Source organism: Cyphellophora europaea (assembly GCF_000365145.1).
Source record: "Cyphellophora europaea CBS 101466 unplaced genomic scaffold supercont1.1, whole genome shotgun sequence".
Lineage (NCBI taxonomy): Eukaryota > Fungi > Ascomycota > Eurotiomycetes > Chaetothyriales > Cyphellophoraceae > Cyphellophora > Cyphellophora europaea.
Genome location: NW_008481797.1, coordinates 2,351,669 through 2,374,021, shown reverse-complemented (window position 1 = coordinate 2,374,021; position 22,353 = coordinate 2,351,669). Strand labels below are relative to the sequence as shown.

At 53.7% G+C, this 22,353-nt stretch overlaps 9 protein-coding genes and 2 non-coding genes across 11 annotated transcripts; 2 read left to right on the top strand and 9 right to left on the bottom strand.

Moving 5' to 3' along the window:
- Positions 1-727: 727 nt before the first annotated feature.
- HMPREF1541_00909 (uncharacterized protein) lies at positions 728-4,234 on the bottom strand (the record flags this gene model as incomplete). Its single annotated transcript, XM_008713210.1, has 1 exon — positions 728-4,234. One exon carries the CDS (start codon positions 4,232-4,234, stop codon positions 728-730), a length of 3,507 nt encoding a protein of 1,168 aa, XP_008711432.1.
- Positions 4,235-4,587: 353 nt separating this feature from the next.
- HMPREF1541_00908 (uncharacterized protein) lies at positions 4,588-6,421 on the bottom strand (the record flags this gene model as incomplete). The annotated part of the gene is made up of 2 exons (XM_008713209.1): positions 4,588-6,283; positions 6,330-6,421. The coding sequence occupies 2 exons, from the start codon at positions 6,419-6,421 to the stop codon at positions 4,588-4,590; spliced, it is 1,788 nt and encodes a 595-aa protein (XP_008711431.1).
- A 1,325-nt stretch (positions 6,422-7,746) lies between these two features.
- On the top strand, positions 7,747-8,109 carry HMPREF1541_00907 (uncharacterized protein; the record flags this gene model as incomplete). The annotated part of the gene is made up of 2 exons (XM_008713208.1): positions 7,747-7,909; positions 7,961-8,109. 2 exons carry the CDS (start codon positions 7,747-7,749, stop codon positions 8,107-8,109), a joined length of 312 nt encoding a protein of 103 aa, XP_008711430.1.
- Positions 8,110-8,817: 708 nt separating this feature from the next.
- Positions 8,818-9,575, top strand: HMPREF1541_00906 (uncharacterized protein; the record flags this gene model as incomplete). The annotated part of the gene is made up of 2 exons (XM_008713207.1): positions 8,818-8,851; positions 9,004-9,575. The coding sequence occupies 2 exons, from the start codon at positions 8,818-8,820 to the stop codon at positions 9,573-9,575; spliced, it is 606 nt and encodes a 201-aa protein (XP_008711429.1).
- A 64-nt stretch (positions 9,576-9,639) lies between these two features.
- Positions 9,640-10,929, bottom strand: HMPREF1541_00905 (uncharacterized protein; the record flags this gene model as incomplete). Its single annotated transcript, XM_008713206.1, has 1 exon — positions 9,640-10,929. One exon carries the CDS (start codon positions 10,927-10,929, stop codon positions 9,640-9,642), a length of 1,290 nt encoding a protein of 429 aa, XP_008711428.1.
- Positions 10,930-11,879: 950 nt separating this feature from the next.
- Positions 11,880-12,404, bottom strand: HMPREF1541_00904 (uncharacterized protein; the record flags this gene model as incomplete). Its single annotated transcript, XM_008713205.1, has 1 exon — positions 11,880-12,404. The coding sequence occupies one exon, from the start codon at positions 12,402-12,404 to the stop codon at positions 11,880-11,882; it is 525 nt and encodes a 174-aa protein (XP_008711427.1).
- Positions 12,405-12,986: 582 nt separating this feature from the next.
- On the bottom strand, positions 12,987-14,699 carry HMPREF1541_00903 (uncharacterized protein; the record flags this gene model as incomplete). Its single annotated transcript, XM_008713204.1, has 4 exons — positions 12,987-14,120; positions 14,180-14,248; positions 14,299-14,440; positions 14,491-14,699. 4 exons carry the CDS (start codon positions 14,697-14,699, stop codon positions 12,987-12,989), a joined length of 1,554 nt encoding a protein of 517 aa, XP_008711426.1.
- A 1,890-nt stretch (positions 14,700-16,589) lies between these two features.
- On the bottom strand, positions 16,590-16,683 carry HMPREF1541_00902. The gene has a single exon. It is a non-coding gene; the product is annotated as a tRNA-Asp (tRNA).
- A 629-nt stretch (positions 16,684-17,312) lies between these two features.
- HMPREF1541_00901 (uncharacterized protein) lies at positions 17,313-19,607 on the bottom strand (the record flags this gene model as incomplete). Its single annotated transcript, XM_008713203.1, has 1 exon — positions 17,313-19,607. One exon carries the CDS (start codon positions 19,605-19,607, stop codon positions 17,313-17,315), a length of 2,295 nt encoding a protein of 764 aa, XP_008711425.1.
- Positions 19,608-20,314: 707 nt separating this feature from the next.
- On the bottom strand, positions 20,315-20,448 carry HMPREF1541_00900. Its single transcript has one exon. It is a non-coding gene; the product is annotated as a tRNA-Asn (tRNA).
- A 263-nt stretch (positions 20,449-20,711) lies between these two features.
- On the bottom strand, positions 20,712-21,322 carry HMPREF1541_00899 (uncharacterized protein; the record flags this gene model as incomplete). Its single annotated transcript, XM_008713202.1, has 4 exons — positions 20,712-20,844; positions 20,893-20,964; positions 21,014-21,146; positions 21,199-21,322. The coding sequence occupies 4 exons, from the start codon at positions 21,320-21,322 to the stop codon at positions 20,712-20,714; spliced, it is 462 nt and encodes a 153-aa protein (XP_008711424.1).
- Between the last annotated feature and the right edge of the window lie 1,031 nt (positions 21,323-22,353).

Below are 22,353 nucleotides of genomic sequence, written 5' to 3'. Positions count from 1 at the left end.
CTATTCTCTGCTCCTCTTCTTTTTTCCTTCTAACAGTGCCGAATCAAGCGAAACAGAAAGCGTTCGAGCGACCGACAGTTTTGTTTTGGAGCGAAAGCGATTGCGATTGAGCGAATCCTTCAAACGGTGAAAGGGAAAGGAAAGGGGGGGCTTTGTGCGGCTTTTTTTTTTTGGCAGCCGTGAGCACACTATTTCTACTCGACTCCTTTTTTCTCCCTTCCAGGAGGGTGTGTCCCGCTCGGATCCTGGAAGTTGGGGGCATGCAGATATGAAGCTGGAAAGATGCGTCTGTGAAGCAGACGAGACAAGAAACATTCAACTCAAAACTCACCTTGATGTGTAAGAAGTTTCATTCGCTCGCTCGCTTGCTCGCTCGCGGGCAGGCAGGTTGGCTGGCTGGCAGGCAGGCTGGTACATCTGAACACCGTCGTGCTTTATTTATGCGATTCCTCGCGACGATCACTGAGCTTATCCAGAGACGGTAGAAAGTAGAGCAAGCAGTCGCATCTGTAGCTGTTGATATAGGAGGCCTTCTCGCCAGAATTGCTCGCCCGAAATCCATCTCCTGCCGTCACTGGCTTTTCAATGTCGTGTACTGTGCACACTCTCGGATACAAGAACGCGCTCCCGAGGTATAGAAACTCCCCGGCCCCCAAGCCCCAGACCCAGTAACTCATAGCAACAACAACCAAGACTCCCAACCCTCGCTAGTAAAAGACATGCCAATTCATAAAATCTCATCATTCATCATGCTCCAGCCATCCCCTCGTTGTGCTCCCGCTGCCGCCGCGGTCGTCGCAGCCGGCGACGCCCCGACACCGCCATGGCCCTGCGCGGGGCCATCGACGAACCCATCCCCACCAGCAAACAACCTCACCACCGCCCTGCCCAGAACCCACAGGCCTTGGGCCCATCCCTCCAGGGTGTCAGTACCCGCACCAGCTGGAGCCACCTTGACGCTCCGCCTCATCTGCACATCCCCGCCAAAGACTCTGGCCAGCAGCGTCGGCACCACGAGCCCACTATCCGGTTCCGGAGCCTGGTTCGCCGCCGGCCACGCGTACGTCTCGGCGTACAGCGGGTGTGCGTAGAGCTCCGAGAGGAGGGTTTCGAGCACATAGTACGCGAGCAGGAAGAGCAGGACGTAGAGGAGCGGCGTGGGCTTTCCCATACGCCACCTACCCTGCGGCAACTGGTGCTGCCGATGTTTTGGGGTGTGGAAGAGTAGTGGTAGTGGAAGCGTCAGCGTGCTGTAAAGAATCGGAAAGACGCCGGTGCCCCTCACGAGCCCAGCGCTGCTGAGCTGCGTTGGCACCAGTGGCGTTTGCTGCAGGATCTGCGGCGTCAGGGGGTCGGAGTGAGGCTGATGCGCCAGGGCCTCATCGACGCCCTCGCTCATTTCTCGTTCGAAGCGCCCAACTGCACGCCGAGCGTGGCGTATGTTGGATTGCAGTGTATGTAGCTTGCGCGCCAGTCGGTCGAGTACCATAATCTCTCCTTCTTTCTGATCGCCGGTGTCCCCATCTATCGCAGTGCCGGCGGCGTTCTCGCCAAGCTGCTGCAATGCGTCTTGTTCTGCGCCCAGGCGGATCAGTGTGGTGATGTCCTCTTCGTTGAGGTCGACGAGATCCTCCAGAGAAGCCATGGTCGCGTCGCCGAGGTCGAGGGTATCGTCTGCTGCACCTGAGGAGTGACGAGCGCGCTGAGCGGCGAGTATGTTGGAGAGGGCGGATTGGCCCACAGGAGGCCGGTTCACTTCGGTTGTGGCTGCTTGCTGTTCGAGTGGCCGCGCATGGGACGAGGCAGATCTCGGATTCCGATTCGGCATGATATCTGTAGCGAGGTCTTCAAGAACTTCCTCCTCAATGGCCTCAGGGGCGGACGAAGGTCTTTGAGAAATCGTGGGATGGGGTGTGGCGACCCACCCTCCGACAGTCACATTCGGCGTCTGCGTGTATTTGGGCTGGGGCTTCGCTTTGACCGTATTAATTGTGTCAGGCGGGAGAATAGTGTCTGTCCAGGCACCTGTGACTTTGGGAGTCGCTGCTATGAAGGGCTTCTTGGCTTGAGGCGCGCCCTCTGATGAACGTCTCTCGTTCTTGCCTTCGACTTCGGACTGCTTGTTGGAGGGCGCGAGCTTTGGCAGAATCGATGGACTTGACTTTGGGGTTGCACTCAGGCGGGCGAACCTCTGAAGAGTATCATGAGAAGACTGCCGGTCATGACCTGGCCTTTCGCCAGAAGTTTGGAGGTCTCTTGAATTGTTGCTCGAAGACCTGAAAACGACGACCGGGGTATCAGGGATCTGCTCGCCCACCTGCTCTAGCGCTTTCTCAACCTGCTGGGGCGTTGTGGCGTCATTCGAAAGGCTCTTTCTCAATGATGAGCCACTTGGTGAACGTGACAGCTGCCGCTGCGCCTCCCGAGGATCCCTTTCGCGTATTGCCTCCAGCCGACTCTTAGTGACAGCTTGTTTTGAGAGTAGACTCATCTCTTTTTCACGCAGAATATCGTCAAAGCTCTTCTTGGTCTTAACAGGTGGGCTTTCAGAAACCTGGAAAGACATGCCGGTCATGCCGGTCATCTCGTTGTCAACTCTTCTGAAGCCCTCAGCAGACCGTCTGTGCTCCGGCGAAGCAGACTCTTCTGCCTCGGCCTCAACTTCACGGTTCTCGACACTTGGCAGCGGTACGTCAGCAGCTGCGCCTGCCCAGTCGACTTGTGAGGACTCAATGTCGGAGTTCACACTCTGAGTCCGCTCCGCTTGTTGTTCGGCTGCTGTACGCGCCCACTTTCTGAGTATGCCCTTGTTCGTGACTGGCACTTTGTTAGAAGACGCCCTCAAAACGGAAAATTCCGATCGATCGGAAGCCTGACTTCTAATAGAGCTCTGTGTGAAGTCGTTGCCATCCTCTGTCAGGTCACCGTGGTCGCCCGGACCGTCCTGGAGTCTGCCTTGGCGTTCTGAGCCCGAAAACGTGCCTGGTGCATTAGCATTCGACACTTCATGCGTCGCCTCTACCGCCCCTGAGATGCCGAAAAGTTTCTTTGCGCGGTTGAGCCCGAACTGTCGTTCTCTTGCTCTCAGTTCCGCAGATGTTTCATCGCCCTCGTCATCCGAGACTTGTCCATGCGCTGTAGGCTCATCTTGAGCTTCCTGGCTCGAAAATTGGATATTCAATGGTCGTAGTGGCTCTCGCGACACAGGCGAGGACTGCTGCTGCGACCTTTGTGCTGCGGGCGAGACTTGTGATCGTGGACGGGCGTCCAGACTGGTGTCTGAATGCGCTTTGGCGACACCGCCTACTGCGGGGCTGTTCAGCCTCAAATTCCTTCTTCTATAAGAACGTGAGCTTCCGCCGGAGCTTGCGTTCGAGCGCGCATCGTCCGCTATGAATTCTGAGGGCTTCGTGCCAGCATGGAATGAAATAGGCCTCGTGCTGATGCCTTTCTGCAGCCTTCGCATATCCTTTGCGTGTTCTGTCATATGTGGGGTCATCTTCGCAGCAAGATCTTTATCAGTCAATTGAGCCAGAAAACTCATTCCAGTATCTTCAGACAGCCTGCCTGTGCGCTCCTCGGCGAGGTTCTCCTTGTCGGCATCATCAGGCACAGGGTGTTGTGTAGGGTTCCTCGCTGCAAGAGGCTCCGCCCATGAGTTCCGAGCAGTGGCGGACCTAGGTGCCTTGCTTGGCGAGCCCATTTGTCCATCAAAATCCATCTCTTCCTCATCATCTTCAGAGCTCAGAGGTTCTCTCTCTGTTGCTGCCAGCTCCTCCTCATCGTATATCCGCTGATATGTATCTGTAAGATCGTGTGACGGGACCGAGTCCACTGACATAGGGCTCTTGATCGATTCCGGACCATCGCGCGACTGAGGCGGTGTGATCAGGTCCGAGTTTGATGACCGTATGCTCAATGGCCGCTGTAAGGTGGGCGCAGGCGGCTGATGCCTGATTCCGCGCGCTCGCACTTCATGCGACGAGGTAGGATTGCGCGCCAGGTTGTTTGGGTCTCGTGAGACGTGCAATGGCTTCGAAGAGCCCAAAGCGCGTCGTGGTTTGCTGACCGCATGCTTGTTTTTCAATGGCGATGGCGACGGTATGCGCGACGTGTCTTCGAGTAGACTGTCCGTGAAGAACTCTGCACTCGGAGGTGTAGGCTGCTTGCCGATGAACACGGATGCAACTGCCCGCGACGGAGGCAGTGGATTGTTTTCCTTATTGCGCGACATCGTGTTTCTGGGGGAAGCGACGGTCGCGCATCCTAGCAGAACCTGGGTGAAGGTGTGGTAATGTCAATCAAGACAGGTAAGATGGAAAGCACTGAAACAATATAATGCATGTCTACACGTTGCGCAACAGGCAGAGATGAAGGGAATTTAGGTGAATGTACGATTCTGGATGCGGGCCGTGATGCGGTCGACTCCAGCTTCACTCCGCGCCAAGACCATTCCGGTCGCAATGCTCTGTACCGGTCTAGTCTAGACTCCGGTGTTACCTATACACTTCGATCCCACAACACTCGGACTGTCCTTGTTGTCGTTATTCATACATCATAAGTCATCGTAGCTGCCGCAAAGAATCGTCAACCATCCTCCCCATACCAAGTAGCGGCCACCTTTGCGCTCAGACCTTTGGCAATCCTCTTTCGAGGAATGGAAGTGCTTAGGCGATCGCTGATCATGCTGTCACGAGCTTTATTGGTACAGCATGCCTCATATGCTTCAATGAGGGCGATAGGTGTAGGCCACAGCTTTTGGATCTCGATCGCTCGGTCTGCCGTGATGCCGCGTATGCAAAGCAACATCTTCAGGTAGACATCCCGGAGCGTCATAGCTTGACTCTTGTCGCATAATGCTTCGAAAGCTGGTAACGTGACGCCTATCGTGGAGTGGACGTGTTTCTGCCTCAACTGGTCCATCATCCCGAGATAGGTCTCAGCGACTATGCGGTTGGAGCGGACAATCCGGATTTCTTTCGTCTTATAAAGGTCTTGCAGCGTCCGAGTCATTCGGGCAAGATATCTGATAGTCTCATCCAACGTTTTCGTTGATTTGACAAATATGTCATTGATGACTTGCGTCGAAGTTATAGCCGTCTCGACTGACTGGCCGTATGTCTCGCCTCGTTCAGCTGATATCGAGAAAGCCTCCACCAGGTACGTGACATTTTGAACACCTGACTTGCGCAGGCGAAACTTCTGTTCGTGGAATCTGCCATCTTTGATACTTGATATCAGGTCGTCAAGCCGCTTCCGTTCGACGATGTAGTCCAGCACAATTTCAGTACTGTGCTCATCTTCATCATCTCGGTTGACAGCTTGCAGCTGGCCAGCGAATTCGTCTTTGACTTTCGCAACCCAGAGAATGTCTCCCAAAGGAAGAGCTCTTGAGATCGACTGTACACCTTGCTTTTTGAGCTCTTCCGAAATGTAGTCACGATCGGTCTTTGACCGGACCTCTCGGGTGTCTAGGACCAACCTAATATCGAAGCTACCACTCGGTAGGGTGATAGTATCTTCATCCGAAGGTAGAGAGATGACGCCTGAATACGAGAAGACGCGATGAATTCGTCCTTTAGATACCGACTCCGTATGTTCTGGCTCACTTGAAAGGTCTATGATATCCAAAGCATCAACTCTAGAGGTAGCCATCGTTTGTTGTTTAGTAAGGAAGGGTTCTTCTGGAGGTTTGGCGGGTTTGGCACTGTATTTCTTGTGTTGCTTGTCAGTGATGTCGTCGCCTTCGATGATCTTCCTACAGGCCAGAGCCACCTCCCATCCTTCGTCCGACAGGTAGTATCGCTTTGTTGGATGACCTTTGGTACAAACAAGCTCCTTGTTCTCCAGTGTCTTCATCGAGCTCCAAGCGGTATAGTGCTTAGTAGTGTCGCTGCCGACAGAGAAGGAAGAGTCGCAATGTGGTTGAGCAAGCTCTATCAGCTCAGCCTTGCTCAGCGCAAGGTTGCTCTCGGGGTTCAGCGTTGCCAAAGCTAGAATCAATGCATATGCTCCGGATCGTTGCTTGGGAATGTAGAGCTGCGTCTTCCGCTTCTTTGGGGCTCTGTCTGGATCGACACCGGGCCCCAACGCCGGTCGCTTCTCCTTCTGCGTTTTTTGTGCCTTCTCTGGCATTGGGAGGCCATGCTCGGCATTGTACTTCTTGAGCTTATCCGTCAGCCGATCGCAGAGCTTGGGTCCAAGGCCGTTCAGTTGCTGTGCTTGAGAAGGGTGTTCGAAAGTGGTAGGGCACGCCTTCATAGAAGAGTACGCTTTCTTGTAGCTGATTTCGTCAGTGGGCTCTGATTAGCTCCAGGCATTTGACCTACACAGTGTAGCCTTTACTGTTGCGCTCTTGCGCCTCGTCCATCCACTCCTTCAGCCATTGCAATAGCAGAGGATTGGCACATTCATCATCCATAATTGGAGCATTTAATGCAGCTGAGCTACAGGTAGATCCGCAATGCGTATGGCTCGTGCAACGAAAACTAATCGTACTTAGAAGTACAATTTTCGGCTTCAACTCCGCAACGCGAGCGCCGTCATTGAACGCGTCCAGCTAGGCGAATGAACACGTCCGCACGTGACACCTTGGCACTCTATTGCATGAGAAAGTACCCAAGTCCTGTCTGTCTTGATCACTCATAGACGATTTGATGGTTCTTTCTTCTTAACTAAACACTACCAAGTAGCTGCTGGTTGTGCCTGGGAGGGCCTACTTGAAACCTTCCAGCTGAGACCACTTGGAATCCATGTATCGCCACCACAAAACTTCATGCTGGCTCACCACTCCGAAAGCGAGCTGTCTCACCTCACGCAACTGATGGGCCCGCAAAACCCCTCGAGGTTTCAATGGCTACAGTGTCTGGTTCCGGGCTTGATCAACTCTCACAAGCTTTCAACAGTGCAGAATTCTGGCTAGGTATTCAACAGAATCACTTCCGACAAAGTGGCCCGCAGACAGAACGAGATTCTTTGCTGGGCGAGGATAGGCCTACAGCTGCTTCTGACATTATTTTGGCCGCGCAATGTACCGATACCCTGGGCATCAGACCACCAGCTTATTCACGCTCATGTGGGACACGCAGGTACGATGTACAAGTGGGTCGGATTTCAGACCCGCTGACGGTGCACTTGACTTGAAACCGAAGGCATCCAAGATCCATCTATTGATCTCCTGGGACCATATCGAGAGGCCCCCACTGGTGAGGTACCGATGCAAGGTTCTGAATCCTTTGGTTGACAGGAAATGTTGACGTCTTTGATTTTCACACTAAACCCGTTCCTCGTAGCAATCCATTGCCAAGGCTAGGGCAGGCCAGCCTTGTGCTGCTCATTCAGGAGGTTAATACTTCGGAGGCTACGTGATCTATGCAAAGGCTGAGCACGCGTATCGCGTCCGTGCGAGATCGCATCTTCGGATCTGCTGGAGTTGCTCCACTACAGTGGTGACGAACAACGTGCACAGGCAAAATAATCACTCCCAATGACCTCAACAAGCGGGACATTGCTGCTGACAGCTCCGGGGGTATGGCCTTCATGACGACACGTCCTGGTTATCACAGGCATGTCCATGTGCATAGCAGACTTGACGTCAAATGAGAGACCCGCAGAGGTCGTCTACAAAAGGTTGGGGAGGTCACGACCATAGCAAACATTTTCATCTCCTCTCACCATAGACTTTGACCGAGAAACGTCGAACTATTCTCAAACCACAACACTCAACATCTAATAGTACCCATCACAATGTCTGCTCCCCAGGACAACTTCCAGGAAGAGGGCAGTGCCCCAGCCCAGAATGACTATCAGTCTCGAACGGGCCAGAAGGATCATATCCCGGTGCAGAGCGACGAAGCCAATGTCGAGGATCCTATCGATGCCGAGACTGCTGACTCTGATGCGCAACTCGGTCAGTTATCGACATGCTCCTTCCATGATGATCCTGTACTGATAGTAACAGAGCGCGACGACGCCGACGCCATTGATACCAGCAACATTGTTGATGAGCGTACCCGTGGCGCAACAAAGTCGTACAGAGAGCCTGGTGATGATGAGGGCCTCGGTGATCCAGAAGATGGTCGCAGCCGTGTCGCCGGTGGACCCAACTAATCGAGACCGCTCGTTAATGAAGGTTCCTCAGTTGGCGTCAGATATATGTATACTAGGCAAATGATCAGATTTCCATGTGCGGGATACCGTTTACACCCAATGTTCGATTTCATGCGTCGAGCTTACTTTCCGATTAACTCCTCGAATCATTACTGGTCCGCACCTCCTGCGCGGATTGCGATTGGTGCGGAGGCAATCTCCTCTCTTTTCCCCCCTGTCTTCTATTGTCTCCAACGGTTCAAGTCGGCAATCTGATCTAGCCAGCTCCACGCGGCAAGCAAGATCGATGTTCCCCGGGTGCCCCAGACGCTTGATAGACCTAGAGCAAGAGGCTTGTCGCGCTACTGGCAGCCTGTGAACCTATTATCCACCTTTTCCCGCGTACAGGAATGGCGGGTCCGGAAATGTTGCAAAAGTGGATGATGATGTAGATGATTGCGGAACTCGTCACTACTGGCAACCATGTTTTCGAGGGCGTGCTGCTGTCGTGTCCAAAGGTACGTATGTACATAGTGGACAGCCTGAGCTTCCCCTGCCGCCCCTTTTCCCCCCCTTCATTGTTATTTGCTATTGAACTACAGTCTATTTGCGCGCCTTAGTATTGCGCATACACCTGCTCTGCTGCGCTGCTCTCACGGCTCTCCCTTTTGAAGTTGTTTCCTCCGCGACCAGACGCGCATATAGACGAATACAGAGCCTTACGTCATCATGCCTTCCCACGAGCCTGAGAAGGGCGACAAAGGTATGTATCCTGTCCCTTGATTTTGGATCCCCTCTCGCAGCAACACGCCCGCAAGTCTCGGCGTTGCGCTTGCCATCGTGCGCGCATCAGCCTATTTTCCCCCTCGGCCCACCGCCTCCAGTCCACCAGCTAACCTTGGTCGCGTACAATAGTCTCCTGGCAATGGGGCGGTGGCGCGCCCGGCGGCGAAGTGGCGGAGAAGAAGAAGGAAGGCGAGATCGCCATCAAGTCGCACCGCGGCAACACCATCAAGAAGAACGCGAGCCCCGATAACCCGGCCGTGCATGTGAAGCGCAGTGGGAACGACGTGGTGAAGAGGGCGAATGAGCTCAATGTCGAGAAGAAGGCTGCTGGTGGTGGTGGCGGCGGGAACAAGAGTTCAGGTGGGGGAAAGAGGAAGAAGAACGAGGCTGAGGATAAGGATGAGGTGGCGGAGAATGGTGGGTTGGAGGTCAATGATGAGGGGAAGGAGGTGAAGCCTGGTGGGAAGGCGGAGAGTGGAAAGAGCGCGGCGGCGAACAAGAAGCAGAAGTCGGATGCTGCTGGTAAGCAGGACGCGAAAGATGACAAGGAGGTCAATGGGGATGCGAAGAAGGCTGCGCCCAAGAAGAGTGGAGGCAGTGGTGAGGGCGCGAAGAAGGGTAAGCAGGACAAGGAGACGAAGCCGGCCAAGGCTAGAGAGGAAGGCGGTGTCAGTGCGAGGACGAGAAGTCGCGCGAAGTAAATCTGCATCTAAGATGCAGTAAATCACTGTATAGTATAGGATTCTTCGTCTGTCTCATGTGGTACTACTCTTCCTTCTCGTTGCCGCCGATGGTCCCACCGGTGGCCGCTCGCTTCTCACTCTTGACTTTTCTTTCTGTGTGATATACATCCTCATCACAGCCCTCGAACAGTATCGTCTTGTTCAACACTGCCCGCACACACATCACCTGGACAAATAGATATAGCCCTACCAATAAAACAGTCATCACACTGCCCAACCACAAGACTCCTTCACTCCTTAGCACGCGTCCGATTTCAATTGTAGCTATGGTGAATCCCACGTTCGGAAACACAAAGGCATTCCAATTCAGCTTGAACTTGAGCTCCCTCGCCACCATCAGCGTGCTCGCCACGGCAATGCAGAAAAACCAGAAGCCCAAACTCCAGATGAAGACGGCCGTCACAAAGCTGATGATACGTAGTGCCACGCGCGTCATCTCTGCGTCACCAAAAAAGTCGTAGTGGTCGGCTGGCCAGGCGTTCGCCATGCCGATGAGTGCCAAACCGGTGAAGCTCGGCGGACCAACGGCGATGAACATGGCAGGCCTTGAGCCTGGGGACGGGAAGCCGTACTGGATCATACGCCGGAGGTAGCTGGCATACATGAGTATGGAGACCAAGAAGCCAAGGCCCTGGGCTAGCGTTCCTGCTACGATCATGGGCACGGCCTGATACGCAGGCTGGAACGGCGCTGCAGCGGAGGCCACCGTGCCTGTAAGCATGACCGGGAAGATGGGCAGATCCCATGCTGGAGTCATGTCCTGAATGCGCAAGCTGGGGTTGGTAAAGAGGTGTACGTATTGCACAATGGCTGATAGCCAGCTCACAGCGTAGAATATCCAGAAAACAACACGGACGGCGGTGATCAGCCAAGGACCGCATTCCGGAATGCCGTAGTGAGCGATGCTGGCAATTATGCTGGCGAGGGAGATCAAGGAAGTTGAAGCAAACAGGGATTCGGTCGGGTGGGTGAGTGAAGCCTGGAAGGTGCCAGGGTTGCTCAGGAAGCGACAGGTTATAGCGGCTGTTATAGTCGTGAATAGCACAAGGTCGATGATGAAGACGACCTTGCCGATCGTGAGGAGGCCGCTGAAATCGTGAGGTTGTGTGTTGGGATGCAGGAGGAGTGCTAGGCCCCCAGTCGCCATCGACAGAGTATACCAGCCCCAAGTAAAATGTGATAGACGAGCATGAAGGCTATCCGGATACATAGATGTTGGGAATGAGGAACTGGTTGATGGGCGTGGATTGGCTTCAAGATCGCCATTTGGATCCTTGACCGGGCCATGCGATGTAGGGGAGTGAGTGCTCATATCGAGAGAGAGCTCTGTTCTCCTGCGAATGGAACAATCATCTCCTGATCAACAGCAGCGGAGTAGCTGGTTTTTTTGCGGCTGCTCCAAATATGCTCTGAAGAGCGGAAGCTCCCTTGCGAGCTTGATCAGGCTTCCATCGTAAAATGTTTTGTTGTCAGAGAACTACAGCACCATGTTGCGTTGAATATGCTAAAATGTTTCTGGCGATGTCAACAATTTGACGGGCGGCATTCTGAGTGGTCTTGGAGTAAGTAACTTTACTAAAATGTAAGTCTATCTACTAGTACTGTGACGTATTTAATACCTGATTTTACCCGTACCTGTGGGCATTGGTATCACCCCTAATTTCGCCCGTAGGTGTCCGTCTCGCCTGTATTCATCGAAAAGCGGCCTACCCGAAAAGTTTGCTGAGCGTCTGAAACGGCCTCAGTCCTCCTCAGGTGCTTTCGCAAAATGCAAGATTGCTCGTCATCTTCTATGTGCCAATGAAAGATCTCGAAAGCCTCTACCATTAGTTGAGCCGTCTGAGGTAATCAACCTAGCAGCAAGCATGTCCAGTTTGCCGGCCAAGATCCGACCTGCTGACGCGATAACTCTGATACCGTAATAAACACTCCGTACGTTAAGGAGCCTAAGCAGTTGAAGAGGACGCCAGGAAATGCTTGATTAGAGGGCCAAGTGCCCAGACTTTCACTGCCTGAGACTTATCGCTCGCCGGCAGTCAAGCTCTGTAGCTTGAGTCCGACGTCGTACCACCGGTGGACAAACTCTAGTAACGACGACAACGTCTCGTGTGCTGGAGCCGGCCCTGTGGACTCCCGTCCGGACACGACTGTAGGGCACGATGTAAGCAGACGGAGGTGCTGCACTTGCGCTCATCTCAGTACATATAATGAACGTGCTCATTCTCACAAAATCATCTCCGTTGCTGAAGCTATAAGCAGCATTCAAGCCTTCTTGCCCCTCAGCTGTTCCTTGGCAACCACCCTCTCCCTAGCATCAGAATCCACGCCCACCCCCACCAGAAACGCCATCTTGGCCCACATGAACGGCAGCGTCAGCACATTCGTGAACCACTCTTTACGGCTCCACAACCGCGGATCCAGCGCGTGCGCGTAGCCGACATCCTGCGCCAGTGCCAGCACGTACAGCAGGTCGGAGCACAGGTGTGCGGCCAAGACGCAGCGCCAGACCTTGGGGTCGCGCGAAAACACGCGTAGCGTCACGATGTCATTGAAGGTTAGGATCGACCAGCCGCCGGCGATGCAGGTGAAAAGTGTCTGGAGCTGGGGGTGGAGATGCGGGTGGGGAGAGAGCGCGGTGTGGATGGTGGGATGGGAGATGGCGATGTAGCTGAATGGGAACGAGAGGGTTTGGATGACGCCGCCTAGGGCGAGGAACGGTTCGATGTAGGTGAAGATGATGGCGTAGAGAGGATGGATGGGGTTGTTGGTGGAAGTTGAGGGCGCCATTGCTTGAAAAGGCTGTGCACGTCAGGTGAGGTTGTCGGTAATATGAGGGTCGAGATTGTACTGTTTGTGAAGAGTCTTCTAGAGATCAGGACCGACACTTTGGACCGTGAAGGAGGAAAGCAATAACACTTTCAGAGAAGTAGGGTTTCGGCGAGGGAGAGTGTAATCAGATGTAGGTTTTAGGCGCACCGATGGTGGCGCTAGGAGCGATCCGCTCGTTGCGAGGATGGCCGTGCTATGCGAGGTCCGCGGATTGGGGATCTCTGGTATACGCAAATTCATGAATATCATTTCGAGAACCTCGAAAATTACCTGCACCATATCTGTAAGGAGCTATTCCATTAGGAATCGTTCCACCATCATGACCAGGAGTCGACAAAATTGCTGGGAAGGTCTCCGAAACTCACCGCAGACTACCACCTGAGAGCCTCTGATGGGAGTCCGAGGAGGGCACCAGTCAATTTTGCCGGCCCCCAAAAGTGATCTCCTGTGTGTTCGGGGAGCCCCCTGGTGCACTCAATCACTACCACAAAAGATTACACCTCCACGTCCCAATCCCTGTTGAGAACCTGCTTTCTACTTTCACAGCGTATAGCGAAAGAAGGGACTCTTATCACCCATCGAAAGCAACTCCTCATCGGTGTACTTGGCTTTGAGACCTTCCTCACCCTCTGCTGCCAAGATATCGTCCCGCCGTTTGTTTTGTCGCTGGTATGCCTTGCGAAGAACGAATGCCGCGATGATACCAGCGGCACAGATGGCCAGGCAGAACCCGAAGCCGGTAGGGTATTTAGGAGCGTCAGATGTGAAGAAAATGTTGCTGCCACAGATGCCCCCAAGGTTGCCCACAGAGATCAATAGAGCCATGCCCACGGCTCGCTTGGAGGACGGTGCCAGGTTGTTACCGACCAGTGTGACGACGCAGACGAAGGGACAGTAGAGGCCGATGGCGACGAGGAATAGGAAGAAGTAGGTAACGCCGGGAAGCTTTGGATGCGGGATGGCCAGTTCACCAATGAATCCAACGACCGCAATGGAGAAGCCTCCCATGATGAATGGCGTGCGTTGCTGAGCGTGATCGGACCACCAGGCAACGATGACCGTGGCCACCATGCCCGCCACATAGATCGGCACCGTCATCAGTTGTGCGTTTGCAGAACTGTATCCCATGGCCTTGACGATTGTAGGGACGGTGGCAGTAAACCCGTAGGTACCAATGGAACACGCCCAGAACGGAACAATCGCAGCCCATACCTTCCAGTCCGAGAAGGCAGCTTTGATATACTTCCATTCCACCTTGTCGGAGTTGGTAGTGCGGCCGTGACCCGAGCCCGTGTACAGAGCAATCCTGTTGATGACAAACTCACGTTCCCGCTTGGTGAGGAACTTTGCCGTCTCGGGTTTGTCGGGCAGCAGAAAGTATAGCGAGAAGGACACCGCCACAGGAGCGAGACCTTCCAGAATGAAGATCCATTTCCATCCAGCGAGACCTTGAATGCCGTCCATTTTTTCTATGGCGAAAGCCAGAAGACCAGAGAAGGCGCCGGACAAGGACGCAGCGGCGTAGAAGACGGCCATCCTACGTTGGACCTCGTAGCGTTGATACCAGATCGTCAGAAGGAAAGTGGCTGCTGGGAAAAATCCGGCTTCGGCAACACCGAGAAAGAATCGCGCGACGACTAGGCCGCCGTAGGTAGTCACAAGGCCCATAAGAGTCTTTAAAGGAAGTTCTTAGCAGCGCGCAGGGTTTAGGACAGGCAGGAAGATGTACTTACCATGACCAAACCCCAACAGAAGCACAGAATCGAGATCCAGATTGATGGGCGTAGCATCTTGAGGACAATCTGTGTGTGTCAGTCGTACAGAACTGCAGCCTAGGTCTCAAGCATCTCACGTTACTTGGAACCTCCAGTAGCGCGTAAGGCACGAAGAACACCGTAAGGGCAGTGTTGTATCGCATGTTAATGAGGTTGAGATCTTCTTCCATGCCAGCAATTTTGGCATTGCCCAAATTGCTTCGATCGATATAGGCCAGACTAGCGTACGTGTTAGGGCTTTCTTCGCACAAGCATCCGAGGCCACTTACAGATAGAGGACGGCGAGCAGTGGGATCAAGCGGTAGTCGATCTTCCTCATGATCCTTTGAGTTTCTTTCTCGTCATACTCAGCGACGACCTGGTCAGCAGAAAGGCCAGCATCGACGGTCTGGAGGTCTCCCTTCTCGTCGAAGTGTGGCGATTCGGATCCATCGCGCCTAGCCTCTGCGTCATGGGTAGTTTGAGCTTTCTCAGCCATGCTGGTCAATAACAAGTTTCTCAGGAGATATTCGAGAAGTCACAGCTCAAGCGAAGAGATGGCCGTTGGGGCGACTGGCGAGCTTCTTGTAGTTCGGGGCACTCTCAGCCTGACCCCAGGAATTGGGGAATGCACTAGGGGTCGACAAAATTGACGATGGGACAAGAGCGTGGCCTATCGCAAGGTGGATGCAATCCCGCCGCCACTATCCCTGGCGACGCTCGCCAGAGTCCACATGACAGACGAGTGGTGTAGAGAGAATCTGCTAAGTGCCGAGCAGCAAGCAAGCAATCAGGTGCTTGGCCAGAGCAAATACAGCGCTGCAGCCGAACGCGTGTGGAAGATGCCGGAAACACCACAAGCAAATCGCAGCAGTTCTTGAGAAGCTTGTGTTGTTGCCGGATCAGAGACGGAGTGAGCAGAAGGCCCGTGGGGTCCCATATGGGGTATGGGGTCGCGGACGTCTGCGATCGAAGAGGCACACCGTATAGGGAGCAATCCTCAGATTGGTTCGCGTAATTTTGGTAGGAAACCACGGGTAGGTCTCGACCGCTAAGGCCGCCCCTGGGAGTCAAAGCGTTCTTGAAGTAGCCTGAGAAGGCGGAAAGTGGCGGACATGCGGTTCAGGATCCGGCCGTCTTCCTCAGGTGAGCATATCAACGGAAGCGAGGTGGTAGAAGTACCCCGAGTACAGCTGGCCCTGACCGGCTTTGGCAACCAGAATGACTCTGGAAGCGAAGCCACTTCACAGGAAGCCCACCTTGGACGTGTTCCGGCGTGGCAAGCAGCACTTCAAGGCGATGGACTTACGATCGGAAGGCATGTTTTAATGTTGCGGAAGCAACATGCTTTGATGCAAGGCGGAATCACGAGCACAAGGGGTCGACAGAACTGACGGCAAGGCTCCCGGGATTCACAGCAGACTACCACCCACAAGCCTCTGATGTGAGGTTGGAGGAGCACGCCAATTGATTTTGTCGACCCTGTATTGTGACCTTCTAGGAGACCCGCATGCCTTCCTGTCAATTTTGTTGACCCTTTGTGGACAATTACGGTGATGTTCCTCATAGAGAGCAGACCAAAACACAGTGGATCGCCATGGTGCCCCAACTCGCCAAGCCCTTCAAGTTCGGAAGCGGGCCTTTCCCTCCGTATTGTGCATCTTTTCGGATCCGTCTCTCCATCTTCTCGCAACGAGACTGTGAAGCCGGCAAGCTGGCCGCTCGGGAGCAGGCAACTAAGCCACATGGGCCCTTCGAGCATGGCACAAGCGATTGGCGAATTTTGCTGCTATGTCGCCCGCTTCGAGACTTGATTCATGGCGGTCTCTGTCGAGTGGCGTCAACACCTTACTGGGAACACTTCCGAGTGCGGACCTAAGTTGTTGTGCTCTTTTAGACTCCAGTCGTCGGAGATTCCAGGGCATAATGACGGGCAGACATGTCCTGGCATCTCGACCGTGCACGAGGAGGCCACCGGTGTACCGCCGCAGCGAGGTACTGCTACACCGGCTTCAGGAAACAATGTGCCCGGCGACTGTCACTGCCTTACGAGGGATAGAGCAACCAAACATCGATGGACTCTCGATTTGTCTAGTATGAGTCCCAGAACTTAGTATATGCTTCCTGTGTAGCCTGTACTGGATCAGAGGTCGATGCCTGTTGCACCACAAAGCATTGAAATGCAGCAAAAATGCAGCAAATGATCTATAGCAGATCTGAGCAGCGATTGCGAATCCCCATGGCTTCACGCGGGCGCCTGGGCCCACCCTCCTCGCCTTCGGCACACGGTCGGCACACGCGGCACAAACCCACAAAGCAAGCGAGCGAACACTACACTGCCTCGTCCACGCAAGGAGCCCAAAAAACAAAAAGAAGAAATTGGGGAAAGCTCTCCATCTGGGAATCGAACCCAGGTCTCCCGCGCTTGTTTTCCTGCAAGAGAAGATGACAAGCGGAAATCATGACCACTAGACCAATGAAGATGATTTTGGGTCGCTGAGCGACTGATTGGTGCATTTGTGTGTGCTTGTTGGAGCAATAATTACACCTCTATGTATATATCATCTTAGATTTTTGGCCCCTAAATGTGTGGAGTTTCGCGGGCTCTACTTCCTTCGCAATTTCGGGGGGTATACCAGTTTTCTATCGCGAGCGTCACTGGGAGTTCGTTATGCTGGCTTCCCCAGTCAGAAAGCATCGGGACGCATCAGATTCAGCGGTAGATGAAAATCCTCTGGATCAAGGGTGGGGAAAGATGTGACAGTCTGTTCTCGGGTTATCATTGGAAATCTAACAGGCAGGCGAAGCGGAGGTCATTTGTATGCGGAAGTCCTCCTGATACACAGCCAGAAAGAAGGCTTATTGGAATTGTACGTTCGTGATGAAGTTCGGTAGTTATTGTACTATCATTACATACCACGTCCGATGGCTGCACCAAAAGACTGGACATCGGACGCGGCGAAGGTCGTTCGCATGACTATAGACACGCAAGGCTAGAGAGCACAGGAACGACGCATACCACTTTCATCGCCGTCGTTCATTTCTTTCATGAGTCGTCTTCCCCAATTGAGGTATCGCTTGCAGCTATCGTGTATTGCCCTTGGAGTTTGATTCATCGCCCGCCGGCACCCATACGCGCGATGCCCTCCATCAAGCCTCCGCTTCTGCCAGAGTATCCCATGTTTCGCGCTACATTGCTAGGTGCCTTGAGACCGGAGCCAGGAGCTGGAATGCCAGAGAACTTGCCGCCCTTCGGGGCTTGTAGCATGCTCATTGGTCTTGGCCTCCCCGGTGTGCGGCCAGTCGCAGGAGTATCACTGGTGGCGCTGTTGCGTGACTTGCCGGGGCTTTGTATCGAGGTGACAGAGTGGGGCCTGGTATTGTTGCCATCCTCACTCCGGGGTGGACTGACAGGTTGCTGCAGTTGCGCCTGAGTCCGAGCGCGTTCAGCCTGAATCTCTTCCTCTTCCGCCTTGAGAAGTAAGAACTCATCAATCTGAACCACCAGTTCGCCCTTCTCCACCCGCTCTTGCTCGAGCTCACTTCGAAGTGAGTCGGTTTCCGTCATCAGAGTTTCGATCTGACTCTTGCAACCCGCAGATTCGGCTTCCACCACCTTCTTCTGTGCGGTCAAATCCTCGTTCCATCTCCGGAGCTCTTCAATCTGGCCTTCCATTTTCATTATTGCATCGCCCTGACCCGGAATGACACCACTCATCGTCGCTTCCTTCTCGGTCTGCAGCTTAACAACTTCATCCTGAGATGCCTTGAGATCCGCTCGTAGCTGTTCGACTTGCTTGATCCACCGCTTCTCGTAGCTGACTTTGAGGTCCGCAACTTTGCGCTCGTGCTTCGTCTTGTATAGTGCATGCAGCTCTCGTGCAACACTCTCAGTAGCATTCTTGACAGCAGTATCGACATCGATGGTCGCGCCAGGTGTCGAAGGATGCTTTGCTGGGCTTGGTGTAGAGTTTAAGCGATCAGAGCGAAGGGCATCCAGAGAAGAGTTGAGCTCTAGAATGCGAACTTCGGCTTCTTCGGCGTTGCGATCCGCCTCCTCAATCTGCCTCTTGAGTTTCTCGCGTTCGCGTTCTTCGACAAAGGCATTCTGCTTGATCTCCCGCAGCACTTCCTCCATCTCTCGGCTCCGGCGCTCCATCTCCTCTTTGGAGTTTTCCACCTCCTCTCTCGCTGCACGCTCGCCTCGCAGCTCTTCGCTCACCTTCCCAGCTCGAACCTCGGCGTCTGTTATAGCCCGAGTCAAAGCTTTCACCTCAGCCTCCTTGCCCGACAGGGTGGCCTCGAGACCAGAGATCTTGGATTGTAATTCAGAACGAAGAGATTCTAGCTCTCTAGGTGTGACCGTGGGAATAGAACGGGGTGTCGCCATAGGCTCCATATCAAGATCAAGCAAATCCATGCCGAGGCCATTAGGTGCGCCGAACATGCTGTGGCGGTGCGCATGCCGGTTTTGAGAAGGTGTTGCTGGTACCGACTTGTCCGACGCCTTTCCACCAGCGCGCTCTCTATCCACCGAAGCCTGAGCTCGGTGTGTGGGCGTCGGGTTGACTTTGATTGGGAACGCTCCACGACCCGAAGGACTCCGGCGAGAGGTTCGGGGAGCAGAGCCTGGCGGAGGAATGAGAACGTTTGTTTGGCCGGTGAAATTGAGCAGATCCGTAGGAGAATCGTTCGAATCTCTTGGCCTTCGTGGTGTTTCTTCATTCTCCTCGTTGATGGAGTTTGTTCTTGAAAGGAGTTGCAGTGGACGTTGAGCAGTACCAGGAGTGTTGAGGAGTACAGAGCCGCGCAGTTGTTTGGATGGCGACCATTGCTCACGGGATGATTTGGTAGGCGAGTTGCGCAAATTGGCAAATCGAGTCATATCTGGAGGGATGGCCGATATACTGCTCAAGTCGCCGATTGTCTCATCGCCCCCGAAGTTCTGGGTACCCTGAGTGAGGTCTAAGGTGAAGTCAATGTTATCGCCTTCGCCATCTTCAGGGATGGTTGAGTCTCCTGCGGAGGCACGGTATATAGTGCTCATGTGCTCGTCTTGCGTCTGATGTGTGCTACTTCTGCTTTGCGCTTCCTGCTCCATCTGCCCAATGGCACGCGTCAGGCCATCATTGATGCGCACAGTGCCTTCTGCGGGGGAATCAGGCGGTGAGCTCGTGATGGTATTATCTTCTTGTAGGCGGTACTTGACAGGCGAGAAGCCCCTCTTAGGGCTCGACATAGGGCTGTTTTCGCCTTCATCCGGCGTTGAAGTGGCTGAGGGTGAGAGCATTGCTGCGGGCACTTTTTGAAGCGTCGGAGATTTTGTATCGATATCGTTGTCCGTGTTGCGATTCAGCAGTCTAGAATTATGTCTTGACGGTGAGAGGTCGGCGAGCGGTGCAGACATTTCGCTATGAATCATATACAGCAACGGGAAAGCCGTGGTAAAATGCCATCAGAGTGATACAAGATGAGCTCTGAAATAGGCGTGACGGTGGTCTTGATCAAAGGTGCATGGTAGATTCGCTGTGTTTACGCGGGTCTTGGTCGAGCACTCCAGGGGCCGGCCGGGCAACTAATAAAAGTGGGTCATCCGGCCAATCACAGCGATCCAGGCTGGACCCCCTGCGTTGGCGCTCGTTCGCAAGCTGGCGTTGCCCTCCATATGAAGAATTCCACAAACCCAAACGCTGCAGCTAGAACAAGCTGCAGACCGTCTCGTGCTCTTCAAAGCGGTCGGCGATGTGGTCTTACGGAGGGCCCCTATCGACCAGCAAATGCCAAGGATCAAGCCTCCTCTCCCCCCGAGATTGGCTCTGTTACAGATATACAGTCACGAGATCAAGCTTCCTCCAGGTGGACCATGCCTCGTTGGTGAAGCGAGCCCGAGGTTACGAGGTTCAGTATTCACTGCTGAGAACCCGTCAGTGACGACAAACGGGAACCTGAAGTCCCCGAGTGGTGACCACTTCAACCGTGTCAGTCTGACGACTTCAGCTCTTAGTCACGACCTGGTATAGATATCTGAGGCGCCCTTTGGCTCCGCACAAAATTACTACTCCACTGCCAAAAATTCAGCAATCAAGCAGTCGGTCTGGGGACAAAAAATTGCTCCTCCTCCGGGAAGGCTCGAACTTCCACTGTGCAATGTTAGATTATGATCTGATGCGCCCTGAACGTGGTACTTACACCTCCTGATTGTCTTAATGATAACAGTCAGACGCGCTAGCCAATTGCGCCACAGAGGAGCTTGTACGATCAGTTGGACTGAAGTCGTGCTCATTTGTTGACGAAAAGTTTGAATCCGTTGTATATGTCAACTTTGAATCAGCCCCGGTTGACGGAGGCGAGAAGCCCGAAACCCAGGCTGCAAGTCCACTAAGGCACCGAGTTAAATGCCCGGATTGGGCCCAGGCACCATCAAACCGCGGCCCCGTGCTCAGAATTACGTGCTTCCTCGAGCACGACCTTGTTTGGCGAGAGGAGCGCAAGTTGGGGTCACACTACTTATTTACACCTTGTCTGCCACTTCAAGGCTACCACGCACACGATCTCCCCCGGACTTGGACGTGAATTGCATGGTGCCCGGCATCGGCGTCTCCCACGCCTGTTTGTCCTTGACAAAGCTCTCCCACTCAGGCACTCTATCGATCGATCAGTATACGCCCATTATGATTCTGAGACGTCCTTACGGTAGCTTAGGGTACAGCCCAAGCTTCAATATGATCTTGCCCTTGTACACCGGCGTCTGACTGAATATAGGGCTGGAATTCATGTAAGCATTCTGCCAAACGTTGGCCGGGAGTCACATACCACCCGCAAGTCCCGCAGAAGTTTCGGTTTACAGGTGTTCCACTCATGGTCTCCGGGTCCGCATATGTCTTGATGCCGCCCTTGCCCCTGAGAAATTCAACCTTGTCCTCCTCGATAGTGAGATTGACGCCGACTGTTCAAACATCAGTGCTTGACCGATACCCATGCTCGTGCATAGTATTTACATATACCGCCAGCGATCTTCCTGCAGTTGGCACAATGGCAAATGTGCCCTCGCCTTTGTGATCCGAAGAGGTTGTCATCGTTCACTCTGACTTGCACCGCTTTGCACAGACATTCGCCCTCCATGGTTGCCAGGTATATCAATCAATGCTACGAGAACGTGCTCCTTTTGCACTGAATAGATGTTGGGATTGATGATTGGATCGTCGTGCGGCAAAAACATGCGATGCATTGTCGTCGGCTCATAAGTATTTATATTCTCCCCATGGCCACACCCTATGATGCGGGGCTACCCGATCCATTGAATCCCTACGTCACGAACCGCCTATCCGTTCGATATTTACTGTCTGACAGAGCTCAGACCGTTCAAAGTTGTCGCCCTGGGCAGTGTTCCGTATGAACGATCTGTAAGGGCTCTTATCAGCTTTTGCGAAACTAGAGGCAGATCTCCAAGCGGCTTTGATATTTGAGGCATAGATTGCGGAAGGCATGTCCCACATCGACAGCGGCTAACATTCGCTGACTTATTCAGCTACCAAGGGTCAACAAAATTGACGGGCAGGCTCCTGGGTAGACTAGAAGCTCACACAATTAGGGGTCGACCAGATTCACGAGCGGCCTCCTGGGACTTACAGCAGATCACTTCTGGTAGTTGATAAAATCGACTGGGCCCCTCCCCGAACCCATATCAGGAGCTTTGGGGTGGTAGTCTGCTGTGAGTTTCAGGAGCCCTCCCGTCAATTTTGTCGACCCCTGGTAAGCAGCTATCTGCCTGAACGATACCAGAAGCTGCCCAGACTGTGCTACTTAAGGTTGTAATGAGATCCTGCAGGACATGCAAGCCGAGTATCAGTAGCTTAAAGCCAACCTTTGAGCCACGGAGGGCTCCAAGAGCCAACGCCTGACGAGCTAGCGTTGGCATTGCGGCTCTGTTCGTGCACTGATACCCTCGTGATATGGAAGTGGGAGGTTAGTACGCGCACTGCGATCACGGGTAGATGTAGGCAAGGCTGCTCCGAAATGGGTCGAAAATGTTCACCGAAGACCTCCGCCAACGAACGATCCCAACACATCATCCGAGATCGCTGACAGTAGCAATATTCAGATAAGCGAACATAACCTCGGACACGAAGCAGGTCCATGTATCCGAGAGCACT